Raw genomic sequence first — 25,362 nt, forward strand, 5'->3', positions numbered from 1 at the left:
CAGGTCCTTCTTGGCTTCAAATACATGTTCCATCAAAGAAAAAATAATTAATAATATAATAGGATTTGAAGAGCCACCTGAGCCCGAGCCTCTTTTTAAAGGATTTATTAAAGCCAAACTCTCAAATTCGATTACTTTAAAAAAATTAATTTTAAAAATTTAAAACTTTATTTAAACAAAATTTTTAAACCCGACATCAAAGTTTAGCCCTCAAAAATCAACCTTTATTTCCATCTTTAAATACAAGCCTCGCTTTTTTTTTTTTTGATATAGTGTGTATTTATTTACATATGATATACTACATATATATTGGTAAAACCGTAAAAGAGTACATAGCATTAAATCTATTTGTCATATTCAATTGATGAATTGTTAAACTAGTATATAAATTAATTTAATAAAATATTTTATTTATGATCAATTTTTAATAAATAATCCTTGAATTGATATTTTAATTAATTTAATGACAAGTTTTATTTTTAATATTTTTAATATATCTATTAGGAATTTTGAGTTATGTAAATAAAATTTGGCTGCCCAACCAAACTCACTTTCATTTAAGTGGGGGTGACCTCAATCTGTGTGGAAATTTGTTCATGAAGTGTTGGAGTTTATGTATTTATTCATTTTAGGATAAAGATACAAAAATATTTGAGAAGTCATTAGTCAAAAGAATCTTGTAGCTTAAAAAAATGTGCAAATGCCCATGAAATTATTTGTTTGATGCATTTGTGACTAAATCGTCAAAATTTAAAAGCATTAACCGTTATACTGTAGTAACAGTTTAATCATAAATGTACCCAAAGATAACAGCATTGTCATTAATACACTTTTTCTTATATTAGATTAGTATATGCTTCTGGCTAATGACTTTTTAAATATTTGTACTCTTTTATCCTTTATTTTGTTGGCATGAGCTTTGTTATATTTAATCATCAACAACAACAATCTTGTCACCAAAAAGAAATTAACAGTTTAACAATATTTCATCAGCAGGGATAAGCAATAAGAGAACGCGTTAAACAATTATCAAATAGTCAAAAACGTGGACGATTACATGGCCCACGCTCAAGTTGTCATTAGCTGAAACATGCATGTTTTACACGGAATTTAAAATGATGTCCATGCAATTCTTATAAATATATTAATAATTGTTTATACGGGCAATCATGTCAACGGATTTATCGATAAAAAGTAAAAACTCTGTCATCAATTTATACACCCGCATATCTTTTTGTATAAAATTAAAATTTGTGACAAATCATATTATTTTTAAAGTATATATCAACAAAATAACACAGCTTATTTATTATTTTATGCAGATTATATGCCACCTAGTTAACTCATGTGCAGAGTCAATAATTTGGACATATTAAACTTATTCGGCCTATCTAACAGGCTCAAACTTTCTCAAAACTTTAAATGATCAAGTTTGACTTAAATTTCTTTAAGCTTCCTGAGCACTCAAATTACAATATCTAATTCTTTTTTTTTTATATATTATTAGTTTCATTGCCAACAAATCCTTCTAAATTTCAACAAAGTCCAAAAACCCATTTTCTCATATTGAAAGCAAAAGTGTGTACTTCAATAGATAAAGGTCTCTCCATCGCAAATTCAAATTGAATCAGGTAAAATAAAACAAGTTGCAAAACTACCTTAATTAAAAATAACAACCAAACTCTTTTATCCAAGCGAAGATCAATCCAACACAAACACCACACCAATGTCCATTGTCTAATTGAACAACTAGAACCAAATCAAAGAATAATCCAACAGCAATACAGCTTTAGAAGAAAATCTCATGGCTATAGGTGGAGACGAGAGGAAAGGAAAGAAGAGGAAGAAGAAAATATTGTGGCTATAGGTGGAGAATAAAGTTGTAAAAGAAAAAGACACCAGAGCCACTCGATGGACACTCGAGTTGCCAGATCTAAAGGTCGTTGTTTGTGGCTCGCAAAATAGAGAAGATGGTTAACATCACCAAGCAAAGAAGATGGTCACCATCATTGAGCAAAGAAGAAGGTGGCCAAGAGGAGTCAGGACTTTGGAGAGTGATAGAGAGTCAAAGTCTCAAAGCCGAGAAAGAGAGAGAGTGAAAGACAAGCTGCTTGAGCTCAATTGCGAGAGAGAGTGACGGACGATGAAGAAAGGGAAAAGGGTAGGGTTAGCTTGACATGACAAAATATTATGTGTTTGTGCTGCGCAACATTTAATTCATAAAAAAATAAATAAAAAGAGGTATTTAGGTAGGCTTCGCTCTAATTTTGTCGAGCTTATTCAAATAGTGAATAAGCCTAAACTATAAGTATTTTTTTCAAGATGCTAAGCTTGACCCTAAAATGTTTTCCACTTATTCAAGCTGACTTGTGAGGTTTGGTTTGAATTATTAGCTCTACTCATATGACGCATTTACTCCTTAGGTAAAGTATGATGTGACATGGTTATTGCTTGTTGGTTAGTCTCCTTTAAGTACATTACTTAAAAAATTAAAATAAAAACAAGAAAGAAAAAACAAAACAAGTACAAATCACATGCCACCATTATTCTCTCTCTTATTCTAGGTCGAGAAACTTGTATCATCTCATCATTGGTGGTGGTTGAGAATGGTATTTTTACATCCTTTTGGTTTGAGAATTGATTAATGTTTAATGTTCCTTTAATTGAATTTGTTGCCAAGAGGGAGGGTTAATTGATAGAACTAAAAAAGTGTTTGACTACATTGAACAAAAAGGTTATTGGGACTTCCAGAAGTTACTTTCTTGGTTCCATCTGAATACGGTTGCTTATCTTACTCATGCCTACCTGTCTTGTGAGGAAAGAGGAGGGGATAAGTACTTTTAGAAACCATCTATGATCGGCTCTTTTAATGTTAAATTTAACTACTCTTTTCTTTATGCAAGTACAAGGAGAAACACTAATAGTAATTGAAAAATGCTATGGAGATAGTATATTGCGAGAAAAATAAAATTTTTCATGTGGTTGTTTACACATAGAGGAGCATACACACGAGCTGAGATAAAGGAGAGGACTAACAATTGAGTAGAACTACCCTTTTGGATGTGACATGATAGAAGACTCAATGAACCTTATTTGTGACTCTCTAAATGTATCAAACAAGTAGAAAGCTATCGTCAATGAGGATTGCTAGAGCATTTTCACTAACTTGATAGGTATAAAGTAGGTTAAATGGCATCTAAGCCATGAAGCAGGTTAAATATATGTGAGAATAGTGACTTAGGCAACTCTTTTTGACTATATTTGCTGGGATATTTGGGTTAATAGATGTAGAGAAGTCTTTAATGTAAATAATCTCCTTAATCAGAAAACTACACTTTATAGTTTTTTTAGAGCCTGTTTAGACACTAACAGACATAGAGTAGCCCGCTCTTCATCTCATGGAAGCAAACATTTTAAGGAAAGCAATCTAGTTAAGAATGAGTCTATGAAGCTTGAAGTTGATGGTTCTATTTTATATGGTGGAAGTAATGGCTATGATGGTTCTATTTGGAATAGAGATGAGAATTGGCTTTAATGCTTTAGGTGTTAATTAATCAAAGTCCCTACTGCGATTGTAGAACTACTTGCTATTGGTCATGGCCAAAATTTATGTTAGGCTAAAGGCTTTCATACCGTGGATATATGTTTGATTGCATTAAGGCCATTCTTTTACTAATGAGGAGCCATGATAACTCTTACCTTTTTAAGGAGCCGGCTGGTGATATGAGACTTTTGTATCATAGGGATTAGAGTTTGGTTATTTATCATTTTGGTAGAGGTTTTAATTTGTATGATGATTATCTTGGTAAAATATCCCATTCTATGGATATAACACTTTGTATATTTGATTATCCCCCACCTTTCTCCTAAGAAGCGGCAAATGATGACAGGGTTATGCTTGAAGATTTGGTCTTATTGTAATCGTTTTTAGATTATGAATGCATTTTTCACTTAAGAAAAAGTCAATGGTAGTATATGATAGGGTTGGAAAACATGTTGGCCTAGCCCTTGATAAGTTTAAGCCTAAGGACCAACCTGTTTAAGCTCAAGCTCTCTTTATAACCTTGAAATGCAAAACTCGACCCTAGATATAGCGGGCTCAAGGTCAGCCTTGTAGGCTTCAGGCCCTTTTAACTATTTTTATTTTTTCAATTTTTTTATTAAATATATAACTATGTCATTCCAATATAATACCCAATCAAGAAAACAATGAAAAAACTAACTAAACAATATTTAAATGAACTAAAAATACAAATGAAATGACAACAAGGCAACAAGCAATGAATTAGCTAAGTGAACATACTTTCAATCTAGATCAGATGAAATTAAGAGACTGAGATATAGGATTGGGAGATCTAGATGAATTAGGAGATTTAGGATTATATATATACATTTTTTTTGCCTTCCTTCTTTAGCAAATATGGACTCACATGTGATGTAAATTAAGATTTAGTTTAATTTTTTTCTAAGTTCAAAAAGAGTCAAAGTCATAAGAATTGATTAAAAAAATGTACATATAAGCTTAAACAAGCTGGCCAAACAAGCTGGCCCTTAACCCTTAAGGGCTGCCCATTTAAGCTTGAAATTAAATATACTAGCCCGTTTAAGCTTGATTTACTATTTTAGCATCATATTTTTATGCCTAACCCTACTATTATACAAGTTTAAACAGACAGGCCCAACGAGCTCGACTCGTTTTCCCTACTTTAGTGTATGAGTATGATGATAAGTTCAAACAAGCATGCTTTGGATGCTCTACTAAAATTAATTATGGAATTCAAAATTATGGTTTAAAAAAAAGTCATCCAAACACCTACAATTTTTGTAAATTTCATTTAGTAGAAGTTAATTTGTCCTTCATTTAATAAATCAATTTTGCAAAATCAAATTTAAAAAATATTATTCAAATATCATCACATTTTGTAAATTAATTTTTTTCAATTGAAATTCAAACACATATGCAATTTGTTTATTGGTAGCGTTTTTGGACTAATCTTCACAATTCTAAATGCATGACCTTTTTACTTGAAACATTACTTTGCTCCACGAATATCATTTATTTTGATAGTTTGTATCTAACTAAACAACCTCATCAACCTTTATGACCCAAAGTCTTACTTTAAAATGGGCCTTAATGCTTGCTTTAGACCTTAGTCATGATAAGGCCATCTTCAAGACTGATTGCAAACTCCTGTCAACATGCATTTCTCTTAATCAACTTGATCTCTATGATTGAAAATATAAAGAATTATTTTTTATTATGTAACAGCCCTCTCATCACATATTAGGTCCTCAATTTGCTTTACTTGTCGGGGTAATTGCTTTTAGGTTGTATTTATATGGATGAATTTAGGTTGGAAATTTGGATTTGAAATCTTGCATTTAAAATTCATAAATTATAAATTTTTTTTGGATGATATAAAAATTTTAAATTATAATATTAAAATACTTTGTTTGGATCTTAAACAAAATTTTAAATTCTATATTTGAATTTAGAGGCAACTCGAATGATGTCAACGGTTCAGTCCTAATCAAAGTCAGCAATTTGATCCCGATTAGGGATGGTGACCTAGTCTCGATTAACTCCAGCTATCCAAACCTAGACGACGTCTATAGTTTAATCTTGATCGGCAGTAATAGTTCGATCTCAATCGACATCGGCGATCCGATCCCAGATAATACCTAAGGAATAGCACATGACGATTACAGTAGTCTAAGGGCTATAAATTAGACTTAGATGATGACATCAAAACATTCCCTATTAACAACAATGCATGGCTGGACAACAAAGGCAGACAAATAGAAGATGATTATCACAGATCAGTCCTGAACGATGACAATGGTGGCGAACCAACATAGTTGGATGTGACAAACCAGTATCAAATGGTGGTCTCAATCGACATTATGGTCTAATCCCAGTCATCACCAGTAGGCCGGTCTTGGTTGTCATCAAGCATCCCATTCTAATCATCGCTGGCATTCTAGTCCTAGTCAACACTAGTCATCCTATCCCAGTGCACCCCAACTGTCCGGTTCCCATCACAGCTGGTCATTTAGTCTTAGTCAAAGCTGGCTGTTAGGTCCTGATTGGTGCTGTTGGTGAGATCCAAGTCATTGTCAGCCATCAAATCACAGTCGACATCAACGATTCAGTCTCGATCAACCCTGGCATTCAATGCTAATCATCATTCGTGGTCTCCATTGTAACACACCAAATTTTTTTTTAATAATTTAACTCAACCATAGTTGGGTTACAGCCACCCAACATATTTTTATATCAACAATTTCAATATAAAATATTTTATAATTGGCTTTAACTCACACAATATAACATTTCAGATAAATTTTTACCTCCCATATGCTATTAGACTAAATCACATTTGTCCATCCTTATACTCCCAACAAGTAAAATAAACAATTTAGTCAATTTTCAACACAAGTCAGTTATTTGGCCTCATAATCATGCCATTTTAACCAATCCAAAGTAAATCAAATATTAAAATTACAGTTATCCAAAGTATACTAAAAATAGAAATAGTTTGAAAGGCATGATTACATTTCTATATTCATATAATTGTCAATAAACAAAAAGCCCTAATATTAGCAATATAATACATTATAAATCATAAATCAAATATCCAAAAGAGACAGTGGATCTATGCCACTAAGCCTCTGGGACTCCTCCACATGTCACTCGTGGCTCTTCTCCTGAAAATTGTTAACCACATAATGAGACTCAAAAGTCCCAGTAACCAAAGCCAATTTATGACAGTGTGTACAAACAGTTAAGTGTGTGCTTACTAAGTGGGAACCAAAAATAATATAATTCCAATAAAATATAAAAAATATTACAATACACACAAACAACCATCCTTATATCCCTCCATTAATCTCAAGCCGTAGCCCTCACTCGGTGCTAAATTACCCGGCCAAAGGTTGATTAGCTCAAACCCTTACAAGCCACCTATTGAGCTCCAATAGGGGCGTACCACGTGGCACATAAATACAACAACAATAGCAAGTCTCCCAACACCTCCCACAATAATCAAACAAATTCATAATAATATTACACAATTTTACAATATTACAAAATTCATAATTTTTTCAATAATCACTCAATTAATATGAAGTAACACTAATCACAAATTAAAAGCATGGTTACCTCATGGCTTTTTCAATAAATTATTCCTTATAATTTCTCTCCCATCACAATTTTCACCAATAATACAATCTACAAATAACATATTATTTATAAATATTAGTTTCAATTTTTGAAACTAATAAAATAATTCTAATAATAGAATTAAAAATATAACATAATTTCTAATCTTAATCTTAATACAAATCTAGAGTCAACACTATTAAGTAAAATTTTTAACTCCTCTTTTAATTATCAATAAATATTAATAATCTAAAAATCAACTTCTAAACTAATTTCTATTATCAAAATTTTCTTCTTATTTCATAAATTCGTACCTAAAATATTCAAAAATTAAAAATTGAGTCTCTAGCTTAGAATCATAATCCTATAGCCATAATAATTCATTTCTCATCCTAAATAATCATCTAAACCTCAATAAACTAACATATATTTTCAGATCTAATTTAAAATTTGATCTATAAGCCACAAATTCAAAGATCATCAATAAATTTATACTCTTGAACATTTATTATACTACTAACAACCTCATAAATCATATTTATTCAACATAAATTCATCCCTCTTCCAGATCCTAAATTTTCTACCACCACAAAATCAAAAACCAAAGAGGAAGGATGACTAAGAAAATTTTTTAGAACACTAACTTAGTCTTGAAAAACTTAAAATCACACCCTAAATATTCTATTAAAAATTCTTACCTTAAAACCCAGCACCAACGAAACTAGACGCTCTCTCTGCCTCAACTCGCGCACAGAGAAGAATGAAGGAACGAAGAAGTGAAGAAAGAAGGAAGGAGGTGGGTTTTTATAAAAAATTCAGTGGGTCCCACATTTTTTTTATGATTTCTTCTTTCCTCTCTCTTCTTCTCCTTTTTTTTATTATTTTATACAATTATTGATGCATGCGGCGGCCGAAAGCAAATTCTCTTTTTCTTCTTCTCTTCTCTTTTTTTTCATACCTTTTTTTTATAATAATAATTTAATAATATTTTTTAATTAATTAATTAATAATTTTTTTATTAATTTTTTTAAAAAATTTTAATTTAGAATTATATCCTAAGTTAGATTTAATGATCATTTTCTACTAATTTGCTTATCTCTAAATATTTTTTTCAAAATTTCTATTAATCCAAATTAACTATTAAAATTTAAATTGGGATGTTACAATTCTCCCCTCCTTTTAAAAATTTTGTCCTCAAAATTTAAAGTTAGTAACTATTAACTACTTACTTAATTAAAAAGACGAGGATAATCACGTCGCATACTGTCCTCGGTCTCCCAGGTAGCATCACCTAGAGTCGTGCCCTTCCAAATTACTTTAACCAATCTAATGGTCTTGTTTCTTAATTGCTTGTCCTTGTAATCCACAATCCTTTCTGGTTCAGCTCTGAATGTCAAATTCTCCCTGAGTTCAATCTCCTCGGGTTCAATTATATGGGAAGAATCTGGTTGATACTTCTTCAGTTGTAATACATGGAATATATTGTGTATACCAGCAATTTGGGGTGGTAATGCTACTTGGTACGCTACTAGTCCAACTCATTTTAAGATCTCAAAAGGCCCTATAAACCTTGGTGTCAACTTCTTAGCCTTAATAGCTCTTCCAACACCAGTTACTGAAGAGATTTTCAAAAATACATGGTCACCTACTTCAAACTCAAGCGGTCTTCTCCTCTTCACTTAATCTGTCCAACACAGTGGCGATCTACATTTTCTTCCATACAATGCCTCATAAGATGCCATCTGAATGCTAGAATGAAAACTATTATTGAAGGCAAATTCAGCTAATGGCAAGTGACTAACCCAATTACCTCTAAGCTCAATGGCACAAGCCCTCAACATATCTTCAAGAGTCTGTATGGTTCATTCTGTCTGCCCATCGGTCTGGGGGTGGTAAGTGGTGCTAAAACTCAGACGAGTACCCATGGCTTCCTGTAATGACTTCCAAAAGTTTGATGTGAACCTCGGATCACGATTAGATATGATATTTGTCGGCACTCCATGCAATCTCACCACTTCTCTTATATAGATTTCAGTTAATTTTTCAAAAGAATACGTGATATTGGTAGTAAGAAAATGAGCTGATTTGGTGAGTCAATCTACAATTACTCATATAGTATCATGACCAGAAGATGTTCTAGGCAATCCTGTAATGAAGTCCATAGAAATGCTGTCTCATTTTCATTCTGGAATATCAAGAGACTGTAGCATTCCGGCTAGTTTCTGATGCTCAATTTTGACTTTCTGGCAAGTCAAACAACGAGTTACATGTTCAGTTACATCTCTCTTCATCCTTGGCCACCACCAACTACATCTTAAGTCATGATACATCTTAGTTGCTCCTGGGTGAATGGTATATCTACTCTGATGAGCCTCCTCAAGTAGGATATTTTTCAATCGAGCATCATTAGACACACACACTCTATCTTTATATCTTACAACATCATCATCGGTCACATCAAAATGTTCAGCCTTTCCAGCCCCAATCTCTACCCTAATCTTATTCAAATGATCGTCCTTCTGCTGCACAATTCTAATTTCTTCCCAAAAATTATTCTCAAATTCAGTAATGTGTAGAGCAGCCAAACGATTCTCGACTACTTCTACATTTACTGTATGAAAACTACTCTATAATTCATGTTCTCTGACCATCATGTGAGCGGTATGTACAAGCTTCCTGCTCAGAGCGTCGGCGACTACGTTAGCTTTCCCTAGATGATATTTCAACTCAAAGTCATAATCCTTTAAAAACTCAATCCATCTACGTTGTCTCATATTGAGTTCCTTTTGATCAAATAAATATTTTAAACTTTTATGATCACTGAAGATTTCAAAAGAAGAACCATAAAAATAGTGCCTCCAAATCTTCAAGGCAAACACCACAACAGCAAGCTCCAAGTCATGAGTAGGGTAATTTTCCTCATGAGGTCTCAACTGTCGAGAGGCATAAGCCACTACTCGATCCTCCTGCATCAATACACAACCTAAACCTTTCTTAGAAGCATCAGTATACAAGGTATAAGGAGCAGTTAGAACAGGTAAGGTGAGCACCAGTGTGGTGGTCAACCTCTTTTTTAGCTCCTGGAAAGCAATTTCACACTCGTTCGTCCAAATAAATGGAGCATCTTTTCTGGTCAACTTAGTCAAGGGCATTGCAATTTGTGAAAAACCCTTAATGAAGCGACGATAGTAGCCTGCAAGACCTAAGAAACTCCTAATTTCTGTCACACTTCGAGGTTGTTCCCATTTCATCACTGCATCTATCTTACTGGGGTCCACTGCTACCCCTTCTTCTGAAACAACATGGCCTAAGAACTTAACTTCTTTAAGCCAAAAATCACATTTGCTCAGCTTGGCATAGAGCTTGTGCTCTCTTAATATCTCTAAAACAATTTTAAGATGTCTAGCATGGTCCACCTCATCCCCAGAATAAATAAGTATGTCATCAATAAAGACTACAACAAATTTATCGAGATAAGGCCTGAAGATTCGATTCATATAATCCATGAAGACAGTTGGGGCATTTGTTAACCCGAGCGACATCACTAGGAACTCACAGTGCCCATATCTAGTCCTGAAAGCAGTTTTAGGGATATCCTTTGCTCTAACCCTTAATTGATGATACCCTGATCTTAGATCAATCTTAGAAAACACTGCTGAATTGACTAATTGGTCTAACAAATCATCAATTCGAGGTAAGGGGTACTTGTTTTTTATGGTTACCTTATTCAATTGTCTATAATCAATACACAATCACAGGCTTCCATCTTTCTTTTTCACAAACAGTACCGGTGACCCCCATGGTGATACACTCGGTCTGATAAACCCCTTCTCTAATAACTCTTCAATTTATCTCTTCAACTGAGCTAACTCTGACTGGGACATCCTATAAGGTGCCTTAGAAATAGGCCTCGTACCAGGTACAAGCTCAATTGAGAACTCAACCTCTCGTTCTGGAGGCAAACCGATCACTTCATTAGGAAAGACGTCAGGGAATTCTCTCACTACTGAAATATGATCCACACCTTCTTTACTCTTTGCCTTAATTGAGAAGAAAACCATAAAAACTTGACAGCCCTTTTTTATACATTGTTCTACTTGAGCAGCAGACAACAACATAGGACTTTGGGACTCTACAGGGGTTACAGTAAGAGCTGAGAGTGACACACTCTTTTTCTAACAATCAAGTACAGCTCCATTTGCAGACAACCAATCTATCCCCACAATAACATCAATCCCTAACAAAGACAAATAAATGAGGTCTATGGTGGTCTTTCGACCCTTATACTCAACCTCTACATTTAGACATGCCTTAGCAATCCTTACAGTCAAACTAGCAGGAGTAGAAATCTTCACATCAAAAGGTAAGGTACACACAGGTAATTTACATCTTTTCATACATTCATCAGACACAAAAGAATGTGTGGCACCCGAATCAAACAAAGCACAAACATCATTATTAAGGATTTGGATTATACCTCGAATAGCATTAGGGTTGTTAGCAGCCTTCAGCCCAGAGAGGGCATACACTCGTGCTGGCACTATAAGTCTTTGATCATTACCCCTATTCTGATTTTGATAGCAGAATCGAGCAATATGACCAGGCTTCTGGCAGATGTAACAAACCCAACAATCACCAGAATGAAACTTCCCACACTTATTGCACGCTTGATTACTAGCAGCACCAGAAGTAGGAGTAGAGGTAGCTGGGCTCCTATAAGACCCCTGACGCCCACTCTGATTCCCTTTGTAGCTCTGGCCCTTATGGTAGCAGCCCTTCTTCTTTTGATTTCCAAAGCCTCCAAAAACTTGGCTGCTCCTCTTCCCTACTCCACCAATGGGTCTAGGGTGGATACGGGGCTTCCCATGAGGTTCTTTCCTCCTCTCTCTATCAGCTTCTAATCTAGCCTCTCTCTTCCTCTGAGAGACTATTCGAAGCTTATTGCACATCTCACTGAATGTCTTGATCTCAAAAGGGGCTAATTGTTCCCTTAGATCAGGTCTCGCCTTCTCTAGTAATCGTTCAGCCATACACTCCGTGTCTTCATGTTTCTGGAGGTAAGTAGAGTATTTAGATAATTCTGAGAATTGTTCAATAAATTCATCCTCATCTAGATCACCCTGGCGGAATGCATGAAACTCAGCCTCCTTTTCTGCTCTCAGTGCAGTAGGAAAATAATTCTCGAACAATATGGCTTTAAAATCTTCCTAAGTAAGAGAGGAATCATCCTTCGGTCCTGATATTTCCCACTACTTCTTAGCACTCTTCTGTAACAGGAATATTGTCAGCTGCACCTTTTGATTAGAAGTGCACACAACCATACAAAAAATACTCTCTAATTGATCTATCCATTCTTCAACCACCGCTGGCTTAAGATTTCCATCAAAAGTAGGAGGATTAAACTTGCGAAAAGTACTCCAGATCTTTGTGATCGTGGATGTCTATTAATCAGAGTGGAGACTCATATTCTTCAAACTAGTCTCATGTTGAGAATAGGAAGGTGAGCCTTCATCAGCAGATTGGCTCACATTGTATACCTTGGTATGGCTTCCTTCTAGTTGACCATTTCCTTCTCGGTTGGCGTTCTCCTTATATTGTCTTAAAGCGGCCAACTCTTCTTCTTGTCTTTTCATGCGGTCACTAAGATTTTGCAGTAGATCCATCATTTGCCTCATGGTTGGCTCACCCTGCCTTGGTTGTGGCTGTATAGGCTCGCCTTGCCCCATTTGTTGCTGTATGGGCTCTGATTGTGGCAGTAAAGGTATGTCATTTCCTACTGGCTCTATAGAATCATCGATAATTTCGCCACCTTTTCTAGTTTTGGACACCATCTCTCCCCTCCTAAAGGATGGAAGTCACATAATTAAGTCAATACTAATCTCAAGACAAGAAAAATAATGGAGAAGTATTATGATTTAATAATGTATATTGCCAATAAACTAGGTTAATGTATAACAATTTCATAATTTATAAGAATTTGAAACATGTAGCTCTGATACTAAGATTTGTAACACACCAATTTTTTTTTAATAATTTAACTCAACCATAGTTGGGTTACAGCCACCCAACATATTTTTATATCAATAATTTCAATATAAAATATTTTATAATTAGCTTCAACTCACACAATATAACATTTCAGATAAATTTTTACCTCCCACATGCCATTAGGCTAAATCACATTTATCCATCCTTATACTCCCAACAAGTAAACTAAATTACATTTGTCCATCCTTATACTCCCCACAAGTAAACTAAATCGCATTTATCCATCCTTATACTCCCAACAAGTAAAATAAACAATTTAGTTAATTTTCAACACAAGCCAGTTATTTGGCCTCATAATCATGCCATTTTAACCAATCCAAAATAAATCAAATATTAAAATTACAGTCATCCAAAGTATACCAAAAATAGAAATAGTTTAAAAGGCATGATTACATTTATATATTCATATAATTGTCAATAAACAAAAAGCTCTAATATTGGCAATATAACACATTATAAATCATAAATCAAATACTCAAAAGAGACAGTGGATCTATGCCACTAAGCCTCTAGGACTCCTCCACGTGTCACTCGTGGCTCTTCTCCTGAAAATTGTTAACCACATAATGAGACTCAAAAGTCCCAGTAACCAAAGCCAATTTATGACAGTGTGTACAAACAGTTAAGTGTGTGCTTACTAAGTGGGAACCAAAAATAATATAATTCCAATAAAATATAAAAAATATTACAATACACACAAACAACCATCCTTATATCCCTCCATTAACCTCAAGCCGTAGCCCTCACTCGGTGCTAAATTACCCGGCCAAAGGTTGATTAGCTCAAACCCTTACAAGCCACCTATTGAGCTCCAATAGGGGCGTACCACGTGGCACATAAATACAACAACAATAGCAAGTCTCCCAACACCTCCCACAATAATCAAACAAATTCATAATAATATTGTACAATTTTACAATATTACAAAATTCATAATTTTCTCAATAATCACTCAATTAACATGAAGTAACACTAATCACAAATTAAAAGCATGGTTACCTCGTGGCTTTTTCAATAAATTATTCCTTATAATTTCTCTCCCACCATAATTTTCACCAATAATACAATCTACAAATAACATATTATTTATAAATATTAGTTTCAATTTTTGAAACTAATAAAATAATTCTAATAATAGAATTAAAAATATAACATAATTTTTAATCTTAATCTTAATACAAATCTAGAGTCAACACTATTAAGTAAAATTTTTAACTCCTCTTTTAATTATCAATAAACATTAATAATCTAAAAATCAACTTCTAAACTAATTTCTATTATCAATATTTTCTTCTTATTTCATAAATTCGTACCTAAAATACCCAAAAATTAAAAATTGAGTCTCTAGCTTAGAATCATAATCCTATAGCCATAATAATTCATTTCTCATCCTAAATAATCATCTAAACCTCAATAAACTAACATATATTTTCAGATCTAGTTTAAAATTTGATCTATAAGCTACAAATTCAAAGATCATTAACAAATTTATACTCTAGAACATTTATTATACTACTAACAACCTCATAAATCATATTTATTCAACATAAATTCATCCCTCTTCCAGATCCTAAATTTTCTACCACCACAAAATCAGAAACCAAAGAGGAAGGATGACTAAGAAAATTTTTTAGAACACTAACTTAGTCTTGAAAAGCTTAAAATCACACCCTAAATATCCTATTAAAAATTCTTACCTTAAAACCCAGCACCAACGAAACTAGATGCTCTCTCTACCTCAACTCGCGCACAGAGAAGAATGAAAAAACGAAGAAGTGAAGAAAGAAGGAAGGAGGTGGGTTTTTATAAAAAATTCAGTGGGTCCCACATTTTTTTTTATTATTTCTTCTTTCCTCTCTCTTCTTCTCCTTTTTTTTTATTATTTTATACAATTATTGATGTATGCGGCGGCCGAAAGCAAATTCTCTTTTTCTTCTTCTCTTCTCTGTTTTTTTCATACCTTTTTTTTATAATAATAATTTAATAATATTTTTTAATTAATTAATAATTTTTTATTAATTTTTTAAAAAAATTTTAATTTAAAATTATATCCTAAGTTAGATTTAATGATCATTTTTTACTAATTTGCTTATCTCCAAATTTTTTTTAAAATTTTTTATTAATTTAAATTAATTATTAAAATTTAAATTGGGATGTTACATCCATAGTAAACGAACGAACGTGAAGGAAGGGAAAAACTTTCATTGAAATTTGAAATAATAAGGATTTATAAAGGATTTGAAATTATAGAGAGACTGAGATAGGATTTGAATTTGGGTCAAATTAAATCTATTTCTATGTATTTTTAATTGTTCAAATAATAAATTTAACTCAAATATAAATTTAAATTTAAATTTATAGACATCCAAACATAATATAAAGGAAGTATGCCTGATGGGATGGGTTCTTGAAGCATCACTTTCTTCATTTGCCATTCTGACCTCTGATGTGGAAGCAATTAATGATGCATTGCCAATACTTATACTTCCATTGATGTAATTGGTGTTGGTTAATTTGTTTAGTTTCGTTTCGTTTCTGTCAGGTTTTTGTATTTTTGTTGCTTTGTAACACTGCTACATTTTTCGTTAATCAGAAGGAGTACCTTTGATTTAAAAAAAAAAAAAGAAAGAAAAAATCATCTAACTAATAAATTTTATTGAGGTCATTTTAAAACTTTGAGTATTAATTAGCTAATTTTAACTAAACGTTTAATTTTATATGAAACTGTTAACAAGTGATCATAATAAAAAGAAGTTATCTTGAAAGAATAGTGAATAGCTGGGTTAAATTTAACATATAAACTTTCATAAAAATAACAGTTACAATATATTCCCTCTATCTTAAATTATAAAATATTTTTTAGGGAGATTTGCCATCTCAAAATATATGACATTTTGAAAAAATTAAAATTTTATTAAATAGGTTTATTATAGTATTATCCTCTCTCTCTTTTTATTTAATACTAATTAAGTGCAGATTTAAAGTTATTAAATAAATGGTATTTTTAAAGATTTATATTTTTATTTTAAAAAAATAATATTATTAAGTGTATTTAATAAGATTTATTAATATGTAAAATTTTAATTAAAAATATTTTATAATTTAAGATGAAGAGAGTATTATTTATTATCCACGTAATCCTCTCAATTCCTAGAGAATAGGCAGTGAAATCAAAATACATTTTGGAGAAGGGCAGTGATGGAATGAGGCGACTTCTGCAATACTTGGAAGTCCTGGAACAATAATTGGACTGAGGTTGGGGGCAGCTAATGGATAAGTCATCCTTCAACGTCAATTACTTCTTCGGCTGGGACATCCTTATCCATTTCTCTAACGCTGTGTATTTAAAGGATGCAAGCGACTGGTCCCATCGAGAGCGGCGGAGGAACCTCCATTATATACTCAAGTTCTTTCACTACTTTTAAAAATAGATTTTATTAATGCAAAAGCATAACGTTAAGCTTGCATAACAATTCCTAGCGATCTCGACCAATTAATGTAAAACTTCACCAACTAATAATATCAATTCGGCATCTCCAACAAAGGTTCTTAATCTGGCCTCTTGCCGTGATTTGACGTGGAGAATATGCATGTTCTTTCATGGATTAATCAACGTGCTCGAAGAAGATCCACCACAAAACCAATAAACAAATCAAATATTAAAGGCCGAATAATTAAGAAGTTAGCCCGGGCAAAGCACTAAGGCCGACCTAGCACGTACCTCACCCCTTGTCTTAAGTCACGGCCTCTGACGTCAACCTCGCGGGCTTGAACACTGACGAAGCAGCCCAATATTTTGGGCCAGGGGCTATATGTAACCCCAACATTTACCAAAAGAAGAATAAGGAGAGCCCTTGACGTGGCTTTGCATGGCCATAGCATGAGCTATTACACGCCGTGGAGATTGGATTAAAGACTAGTGCAATGTTTGGCTGGCAAAAAAAGAAATATATATATATTTTTTGCCAAGAGGTAAAAAGACATTTACAGCGATGCAAATGAATCTGCAAGGAGAATAACTCGTAGATGATACGTACACGGTACATAACATCCCTAATTGTTCAGATCTTTCAACAACGGATATCGATTATGGAATTTATTAATTTAACGGGGCCGTTTGTGGATTGTAAAATAAGATTACCTATTTTTTAAATGCCCAGCAAAGAGCATATAGAATTATAGATGCGCCAACTTGAAACATCCGCACAAAGTTAATTATAAGTTGAGAGTCCGATCCACGCTTACTCTTCACATCACCGTCAACGCTGCCAACTTTTTATTATTAGAAAATTCTACATCTGACACAGAAAGGGTGCACTCTAAATATCTGTAAGCTGTAAGCATATCAGAAGTACATTTATTTTATCGGTTGAAAATTATATTTATGTTACTCATTAACTATATTCATAAGTCATAACTAGGAGTAGACGTGTGGTGCGAGCCTGGGCCTTGGGTTCACAGACAAAGGGACCTTTCGTTGGAGGGTTACCCCATATACCTCTTCCATGTTAAGCTTTTGGGGGTTAAGACCGTCTTGGAGGTCCCAGTCAAAAGCATGAGCCAAGGTAGCGGTCAGAAGTTGAACCATGCAGAGGCCAACGCTCACACCAGGACAAATCCTACGACCGGCACCGAACGGGATGGCCTCAAAGTCATAACCCTTAATATCAACGTGAGCCTTCTCTCCACCGGGAAGGAACCTCTCGGGCTTGAACGCTAGCGGGTCGGACCACTCTTTCTGGTCACGACCTATGGCCCAGATATTCATCAGCAGAGTCGCGCCCTTGGGGATGTGGTAGCCCAAGATCTCACAGTCACTTTCTGCGATTCTCGGAAGCGAAAGAGGCGTTGGAGGGTGGAGACGAAATGTTTCCTTTATGAAGGCCTGCAAGTACGGTAGATCTGCTAGGTCTGACTCGTTCACGAGCCGGTCTTGACCCACTGTTGAGTCTAACTCTTGTCGCACTCGAGCCAGCACTCCTGGGTCCTTGATCAGCTCTGCCATGGCCCACTCTGCTGTGCTAGTTGTCGTGTCGGTCCCACCCGCAAACAAGTTCTGCATCAATCAATATCGTTATCTCTTGCTCATTCAGATAAAAGGGTTCGTTGACTATATTCTATAGAAAACACGAGCATCTTGAACGAAGAAGCAAGTGATTATAAATCTGGGCAATATCATAGCTTTTTTACATCTAATTATTGTAAAAACTCCGCAAAAAAGGATCGAGTACCATGAGCAGGGCCTTGATCTCAACGTTGGTGAGTCTTGTTCCCTCGTCGTTCTGAACATCCTTAAGCGACAACAACGTAGTCAGCAAGTCCTTGTGGTGGTGGCTCTCAGAAATCTTGTGTTCCTCGACGATGTTGGTCAGGAATGCATCGAACCTCTTGTGCAGCTTCTTCATCTTGCCATGCACTCCTTGAAGGTCGAACCACTCCAACGCCGGAATGAAGTCGCTGATGTTGAAAACTCCGCCCAACTCCATCATTTCCACCACCATTGACTTGAACACCTCCGCCTTCTGGTCGCTCCCGGCACTGTCTTCGTTGAACACGCGCCGCCCTATCATCGCCCTTGCTAGAGCGTTGGTCACACAAACGTTCACAAGTTGCCCTAATTTCACGCCACTTGATGACCCAATGTTTGCCAGATTACTAACCAGTCTTCTTACCTCTTCCTGCAATACTTATACTTTCATCAGTTCATTCAATTCCATCTCTCTGCTATCTGTGTGTAAGTGAGAGTGAGTACAAATCTATTTCTCTTTAAATATATGTGATATTTATACTGTCTATTTACTTACTGATGAGAACGTAAACATGGCCAGCTTATAGAAAGAGAAGCGTAAAAAATGAACCTGACGGAAATGTCTACAATCCTCCAGGGCCTTGCTGGAGAACATATGGACGGCGGTGATTTTTCGGAGCATCCGCCACCGTGGGCCGTAGGGAGCAAAAAGAAGGTCGTGATAGTTATACATCAAATACTTAGCTCCGGCGTTGGGCGGCCGGCTCAAGAAGTTGGCATCATGAACCTTCAAGAACTGCTCGGCGACTGAAGCCGAGGCGGCCACCATAATATCAACGACGCCGAGACGGAGGTGCATGAGAGGTCCGTGGACCCGAGCCAGGGTGGCCAGAGCCTGGTGCGGCATAGGACCAAGGTGAGGCATGTTTCCTACTATAGGCCATGGTGTAGGACCCGGCGGCAGAGGAAGAGAAGGGCCCTTGAAAATCTTAATAAGCCGATAAACGAGGCCGGCTAATGCAAGCGTAGCCAAGCCGAGAAGCCAAGGGGAGGATTCAGTCACAGTCGCCATAATGTTTGGCTAAATCGGCTTTATGAATATGAAGGTGGAAGAGGCTGATCAAGTATATATAGAGACGGAGAAGCTTTCGAGGTTTAGGCTTAATTTGAGTTAGTTAAGTGTGGTGGATGCACGTGCCTGTATGATTTAATTTGTACATGTTGTTAAGATGTGTATGTATATCATTATATGTATGTTTTCTGAATAGCTACCCGAAAGCATGGTATATGTCCTCAGTCTGGCTGCTAAATCGATCGGTGGATAAGTTTCATTTTAATACATCATTAATTTGCAGAAACATTAAGACGATCTATACATGGATCACCTCACTCAATTAGAACTTCTTGTTTAGATGCGAAAGTTATAGCTAGCCACGTTAATCTGTTTTGATGGCATTTTCGTTATTTAACTACACACGTATTTCACGTAACCTTTAATTTTATTTCTCGAAACTGTTTAGATTCTCAAATAAATTATGTTTGAAGACTTAATTTTTGTAATATTTACTTAAAAGTATTACATTTATAATTACTTTTAAAATAATAAAGTCATCCCACGTCTTATAGAAAACTTATTGTTGTCATTATTATTAAGTATAAAAAACTGCCATTAAAAATTAAGATTTTTTATTACACACAACTCACAAGTATATTTCTATTAAAAAAAGTCCTATTCCAAGCATACGGATATATATATATATATATATATATCCTAATGAGATGAAAATTATAGCTTTAATAAGTGGTTTAGCACTGAATTACACACACGTCTTGCATTGAAATATCGATATTTCAGTCCAAAGTCCAAAGTCCGAGAAAACGTGAAACGGTGAAAGTATGCGCGTGTTCCCCGTCCAGCCGGCATTATTAATTAAGGAAAATTATATATTAATAAATTTTGTAGTAATTAAATCTTTTGTATGAGACTTCAACATAGTTTTTCCTATTGATTATGTTCCCAAGCTGACCGGAAAGAAGATGATATTAATTAATTATATAATTATATAATTAAACGACATCATTGGTTTTTAACGGGAATCATGCTTTTAAAATTTTGGTATTTTCTTGAATATAATGTTCCCCCTATCTAAAATACTAAGTCCATCCTAAATTTTTGCAAGAGTTTTTAAGAGGAGATTTAACATTTCAAAATATAAAACACTCTAAGAAAATTGAGGTTTTCATTAAATAAACTTTCAATATTACCCTTTTTTCTTTCTTTATTCAATTTATTGTCCTCATTTTTTTCAATATATTAAATCAAGAGTATTTTTAAAAATTTATTTTTTTATTTTGAAAAAATTATATTGTTGAGTGCATTTAATAAAATTTATTAATATATGAAATTTTGTATAAAATGTCTTATAATTTAAGACAAAGGGAGTATAAGCCTTTTCTCTTAAATAATCTTGGTCCAAAATATAAATAACTTTGCGTTTGTAATTTTTTTCCGTTTTATTCCTTATATTTATTAGCATGGATTCTTATGTCGGTCAGTTCATAATTTTATTCTACCTCATTATAATTTTTTTTTTGGCCTAAACCTCATTATAAATTGGAGCTAAGGGTAAAAAGAAAAAATAAAAAATTTATTAGTATATAGATTATTGTTAAAAGATTATTATATCGTGGACGGAGAGAATATACGCTTAGTTTTGTTTTTTCAAAATACTGAAGTTAATAATCTTCGTTGAATAATCGTCTTCATATCCATATATACATATTTATAGTTCGCAGAAATATTCTTTTTCGTATCATGCATGGTTCGTCCCACTCTCACACGCGCGGATAGATATATGCGTGCATGATAGCATGTTCCCCCTCAATTTACTGTTAGTTTCAAATGCAACGCTGTCATTATAAAATCGTGACGTATAGAACTTGACCTTAACGAAAGAAAAGTAACAGTCAAAGAGTCACGTACTATTAATTATTAGATAATTCAGCCAATTGTTCCCTGAAATACCTAGATTATAGTGTTTTTCTCACACATAATATAAAATGGTCTCTTTTTTGGCAAAAGAAAAAAAATTATATATTATGCGTGTGCGTGTTTGTTTTTCGGCGCTCAGCAGATTATTTTGTGTTTATATTAAATTGAAAAACTATAAAATGTGGTATATCTTGAAGCCTTGCTTTGAACTAGTTGGTACGTGTATGTGGAGAGAGGGGGAGATATATATACATACATACATTATTATTATTATTATTATTATTATTTTCCCTCTTCTTTGCCAACTGAGTATTAGAGATAAAATAAGTTTTACATTTAGAAATTATAAAATAAATTATAAACATATAAAAATTGGTATGTCTCTAACCAAATAGCTAGCTTGAGTTATTTTAATGAAGTAAAATATCTTTAAACATATATTTAATATAAATATTCTAATACGATATTAAGAACTAATCCATTGGGGACACAACAAAAAACCTGATGAAAAAGGAAGGGAAAAGAAAGAATGAAAGAAGAAGAAGAAGAAGATTGAATCAGACCCTGTGCTTTTGAGACTAAAAAAATAGGGAGGATTACACTTAGGTCTCATACAAAAAAGTTAATTACTGCAAGGTTCATTGACAACTGAATTAAACTACATTAACAACAAATATAATTATTCCCAAAAAAAAATACAACCCCGAGTAAGAAGAAAAAAAAATGAAGAATTAATTTGATTGCTTTGATCCAAAGGGAATTGGTTGGTTTTTGCTCTCATCTTTGCTATATATTTATATATCATGTTGATTGTTCAGTGGCTCTTTTAGTGTTACGTTCCTATCTTAGCTTGTGGGTGTCTGTAATTTGAATTCTTATAGTTTTATGTCATTGTGCGATAGTTACGTTATTTGATTCATCCTATGTCCAGAGAAAAATACAGAATACAGTAAGAAAAATATAGGGGAGAAAAGAAATTAAAAAACACGCATAATTAAAAATCACAAAGAGAAGAGCGATATTAAGCTCAACAATGTTTATTGAATTTAACCCAACAATTTCAGATATCAAGTAATTATATAAAAAAAAAAAATACATCACAGCTGATTACTTAGAAGAAGGAAAAACGTAAAAGAAAAAAGAAATAAAAACAAAGGAAAAATCAATCTATTTTTAATATTTGCGATTGCTCAAATTTCCTTTTGATGACTTATTCAATCTAAAATATGATTTTTATTTCAACGTTTCCATTTATTGTCTACACCGCGCGTTCGTGTATATTTGAATTCTATGTGATGATTAAAAATAGATCTTTACGCTTGAAAATAATAGTGTATTTAAATATAGAACGTTAAATCTTATTAAGCCCTAGTTCTAGCGCTCTTTTATACACGCAGGTTTTTTTTTTTTTTGGTTAAAAAAAAAGAGCTCTGTAGAAGATGACCGAATCATTGAAAGCAAGTCGGCCAAACAGACTTTGGCCACACTTTTATAATTTCGTATTCTTTGATTTTTGTCATTTTTTATTCTTCGGAAAAAAAACGAGTAAAATAGTTTTTCATGGTCAATTTTAAAGTCAATGATGATTGTAATTAAAAAATTGTAGAAACAATAGATTTTTCAGATATGAGCATCGGGCTGGAAATTTTGTAACCTTCGTTTTGCTTACATCACTTAAGCATTTTTTTTAATTCAAACACACGCTTGAATTCAAATAGTGCGTAGGATTTTTTTTTTCCCCGGCGTAAGTTAGAAAACTACAAGAGGAAGGAATTAACATGATGACGTTAAATTCTGAAATCGAACAAAACCATGGGTTACGTGATAGCTAAAAATTTGTGCTTTGAATTTATTGGTGCAGCTTCATTGAATAATTCTCAGTAATTGAATTTGTTGAAGTATATTTTGATCCGTGCGGGAATACTTTTTACTTGTATATAAATACCGTAAAAACATGTTTGAAATATTTTTGAGTAATTTTTGTCAGAAGTTTTGGGTATTATAAGGTTTTTTTTATCATTTGGAAGGTAAGTATAAAATAAAAAAATTAAAAATTAAAAAATTTATTTTTCTGTACTTGCTACTTTATGCAAATTTAAATAAAAAATTATTATATTTTAAAATTTTTTACACAAATATATTAAAGATATAAATAATAATTTATTTTTATTTTAAAATATTTTGCTCCCATAATGGATTTAAGAAGGCAGCATCTACACTTGTGCTCTTCCTTTAGTTGATGTGAGGGGAAACTTTGAAATTGTGTGAAAGAATAAATTTTCTATTAAGTTCTACCCATAATTAATTGAAGAAAAAAATTTATTCTCCAACAAATATTATTAGATTTGTCATTATTTTCTCTGTCAAAATTTTCGAGCAATAATTTTTATCTTATCTTATGGATACTAATATAAATATTTTTTTAATTTAGCATATTATGCAAAATAAAATTAGCTTATTTTCTTTAAAAAAAATTTGTCAATGCATCATGAGAAAAAATAAAAAGTGTATCATAATGAATCACACACTGTTTTCAAACTTAAATGAAGCTTATCAATCAAAAGTGTTCCCTCAATCATTGATTTAAATGCCTCAAACAACTTTTGTTGACTTCATTTGAGCTAGTGAGTTCAAACCCATAATCTATATAGATTGAAAATCATCTCCCGTTATTAAATTCTAACTTGACACTTTAGAAAATGGGTTGAAGAAGGAGAAGAAAGAGCTGGGAGACTTACTCTTGGGTTAGATAGCTTCACAATGCCTCCTATCCTCTTGCGAGTAAAACCCTAGCACCACAAAGGTGTCTCGTTGCTTTCCCTCTCATGTTTCTCTTTTCTCCCTTTCTAATTTTGAGTTTGTCACACATTTACCTTTGTAAAAAATTAGCCATACGCCATAGCGTGTGGCATAAAATGCCTCGCCCACATCATTCTGTGACTATACACCATAACGAATAGTACAGAGAGGTTCTCCCTCTCTTCTTTAGCCTATTGTGCCATGGCAAATAGTGTATGAAACCACATTTCTCCACTTTTTTTCCTCTTTTAGGCCTATATGGCCTGAGCTTGATCTCAGACCCCCTTCCTAAGGCTATTCCCAAGCTCGGATGGTTCCTTAATCTTCTTTAACCATTTTTTACATAAATTTTGCTTAATTAAACTTGATTGTCTTATTAATAAACTAAGGATTAAAATTTAAGATCTTATAATACTCATAGTAAAAAGGGAAAGTGTGAATTGAGATATGTGTTGAGCATCATTGTATTGTAAAAGATTATGAGCATAATATGATGGGATTGATGTTAAGGAAATTGCATGTTACCTGTTGATGTCATGTACATGGCATGATCATTTATGGTGGAAGTTCGCTTAGAAAAAGGAGTAGTGATGAAATTCATGTGGTATTGGCTATTTATTGTTAGAATTGAAAGCTAAATTGGCTACCAACCATTAAAATTGAGAGATAGCCCTTGTCCCATGGTTGTTAAAAAATTGTCCCAATTATTCTTCAAGAGACTCGAACCTAATTAATCTCTACCAATTCATGAGGGGACTACATTAGGAATACAACATCTCATAGTTGTTAATATTGTGGGAAATTGTGACTCATAAGTGAGTGTAATAGCCTTGACTATATTAATCATTGCATCACTATAATTAATTGACATGCATTTATATATGCTAGATTAACTTTGGTTATTAAGTGGTGATATTCACCTCTCTTTCTTCAATAGTATAAGGATTACTTATCGAATCAGGGTCGATAGAAATGACTTGAGACATAAGATTTTGCTAAATCCTAATTGTAGGTCTCTTGCAGATTTAATCATGTGTATTTTGATTGATAACTTACCAACTAAGGGTTGCATTGTTTTGATTACTTACGCTACTTGTTGATGTGAGTTGATTT

The 25,362-nt window shown here is 33.5% G+C and overlaps 1 protein-coding gene across 1 annotated transcript; it reads right to left on the reverse strand.

Annotated features, from left to right (window-relative positions):
* Positions 1 to 17,474: 17,474 nt before the first annotated feature.
* On the reverse strand, positions 17,475 to 19,706 carry LOC129309724 (flavonoid 3'-monooxygenase-like). Its single transcript, XM_054951408.1, has 3 exons — positions 19,069 to 19,706; positions 18,442 to 18,888; positions 17,475 to 18,266 (listed from the first exon to the last, which is right to left on the reverse strand). Exons 1-3 carry the CDS (start codon positions 19,528 to 19,530, stop codon positions 17,628 to 17,630), a joined length of 1,548 nt encoding a protein of 515 aa, XP_054807383.1. The 5' UTR covers positions 19,531 to 19,706; the 3' UTR covers positions 17,475 to 17,627.
* Positions 19,707 to 25,362: the final 5,656 nt, after the last annotated feature.

This window comes from Prosopis cineraria, unplaced genomic scaffold (genome assembly GCF_029017545.1).
Source record: "Prosopis cineraria cultivar Desert tree isolate PC_DT_omini unplaced genomic scaffold, ASM2901754v1 PC4, whole genome shotgun sequence".
Taxonomy (NCBI): domain Eukaryota; kingdom Viridiplantae; phylum Streptophyta; class Magnoliopsida; order Fabales; family Fabaceae; genus Prosopis; species Prosopis cineraria.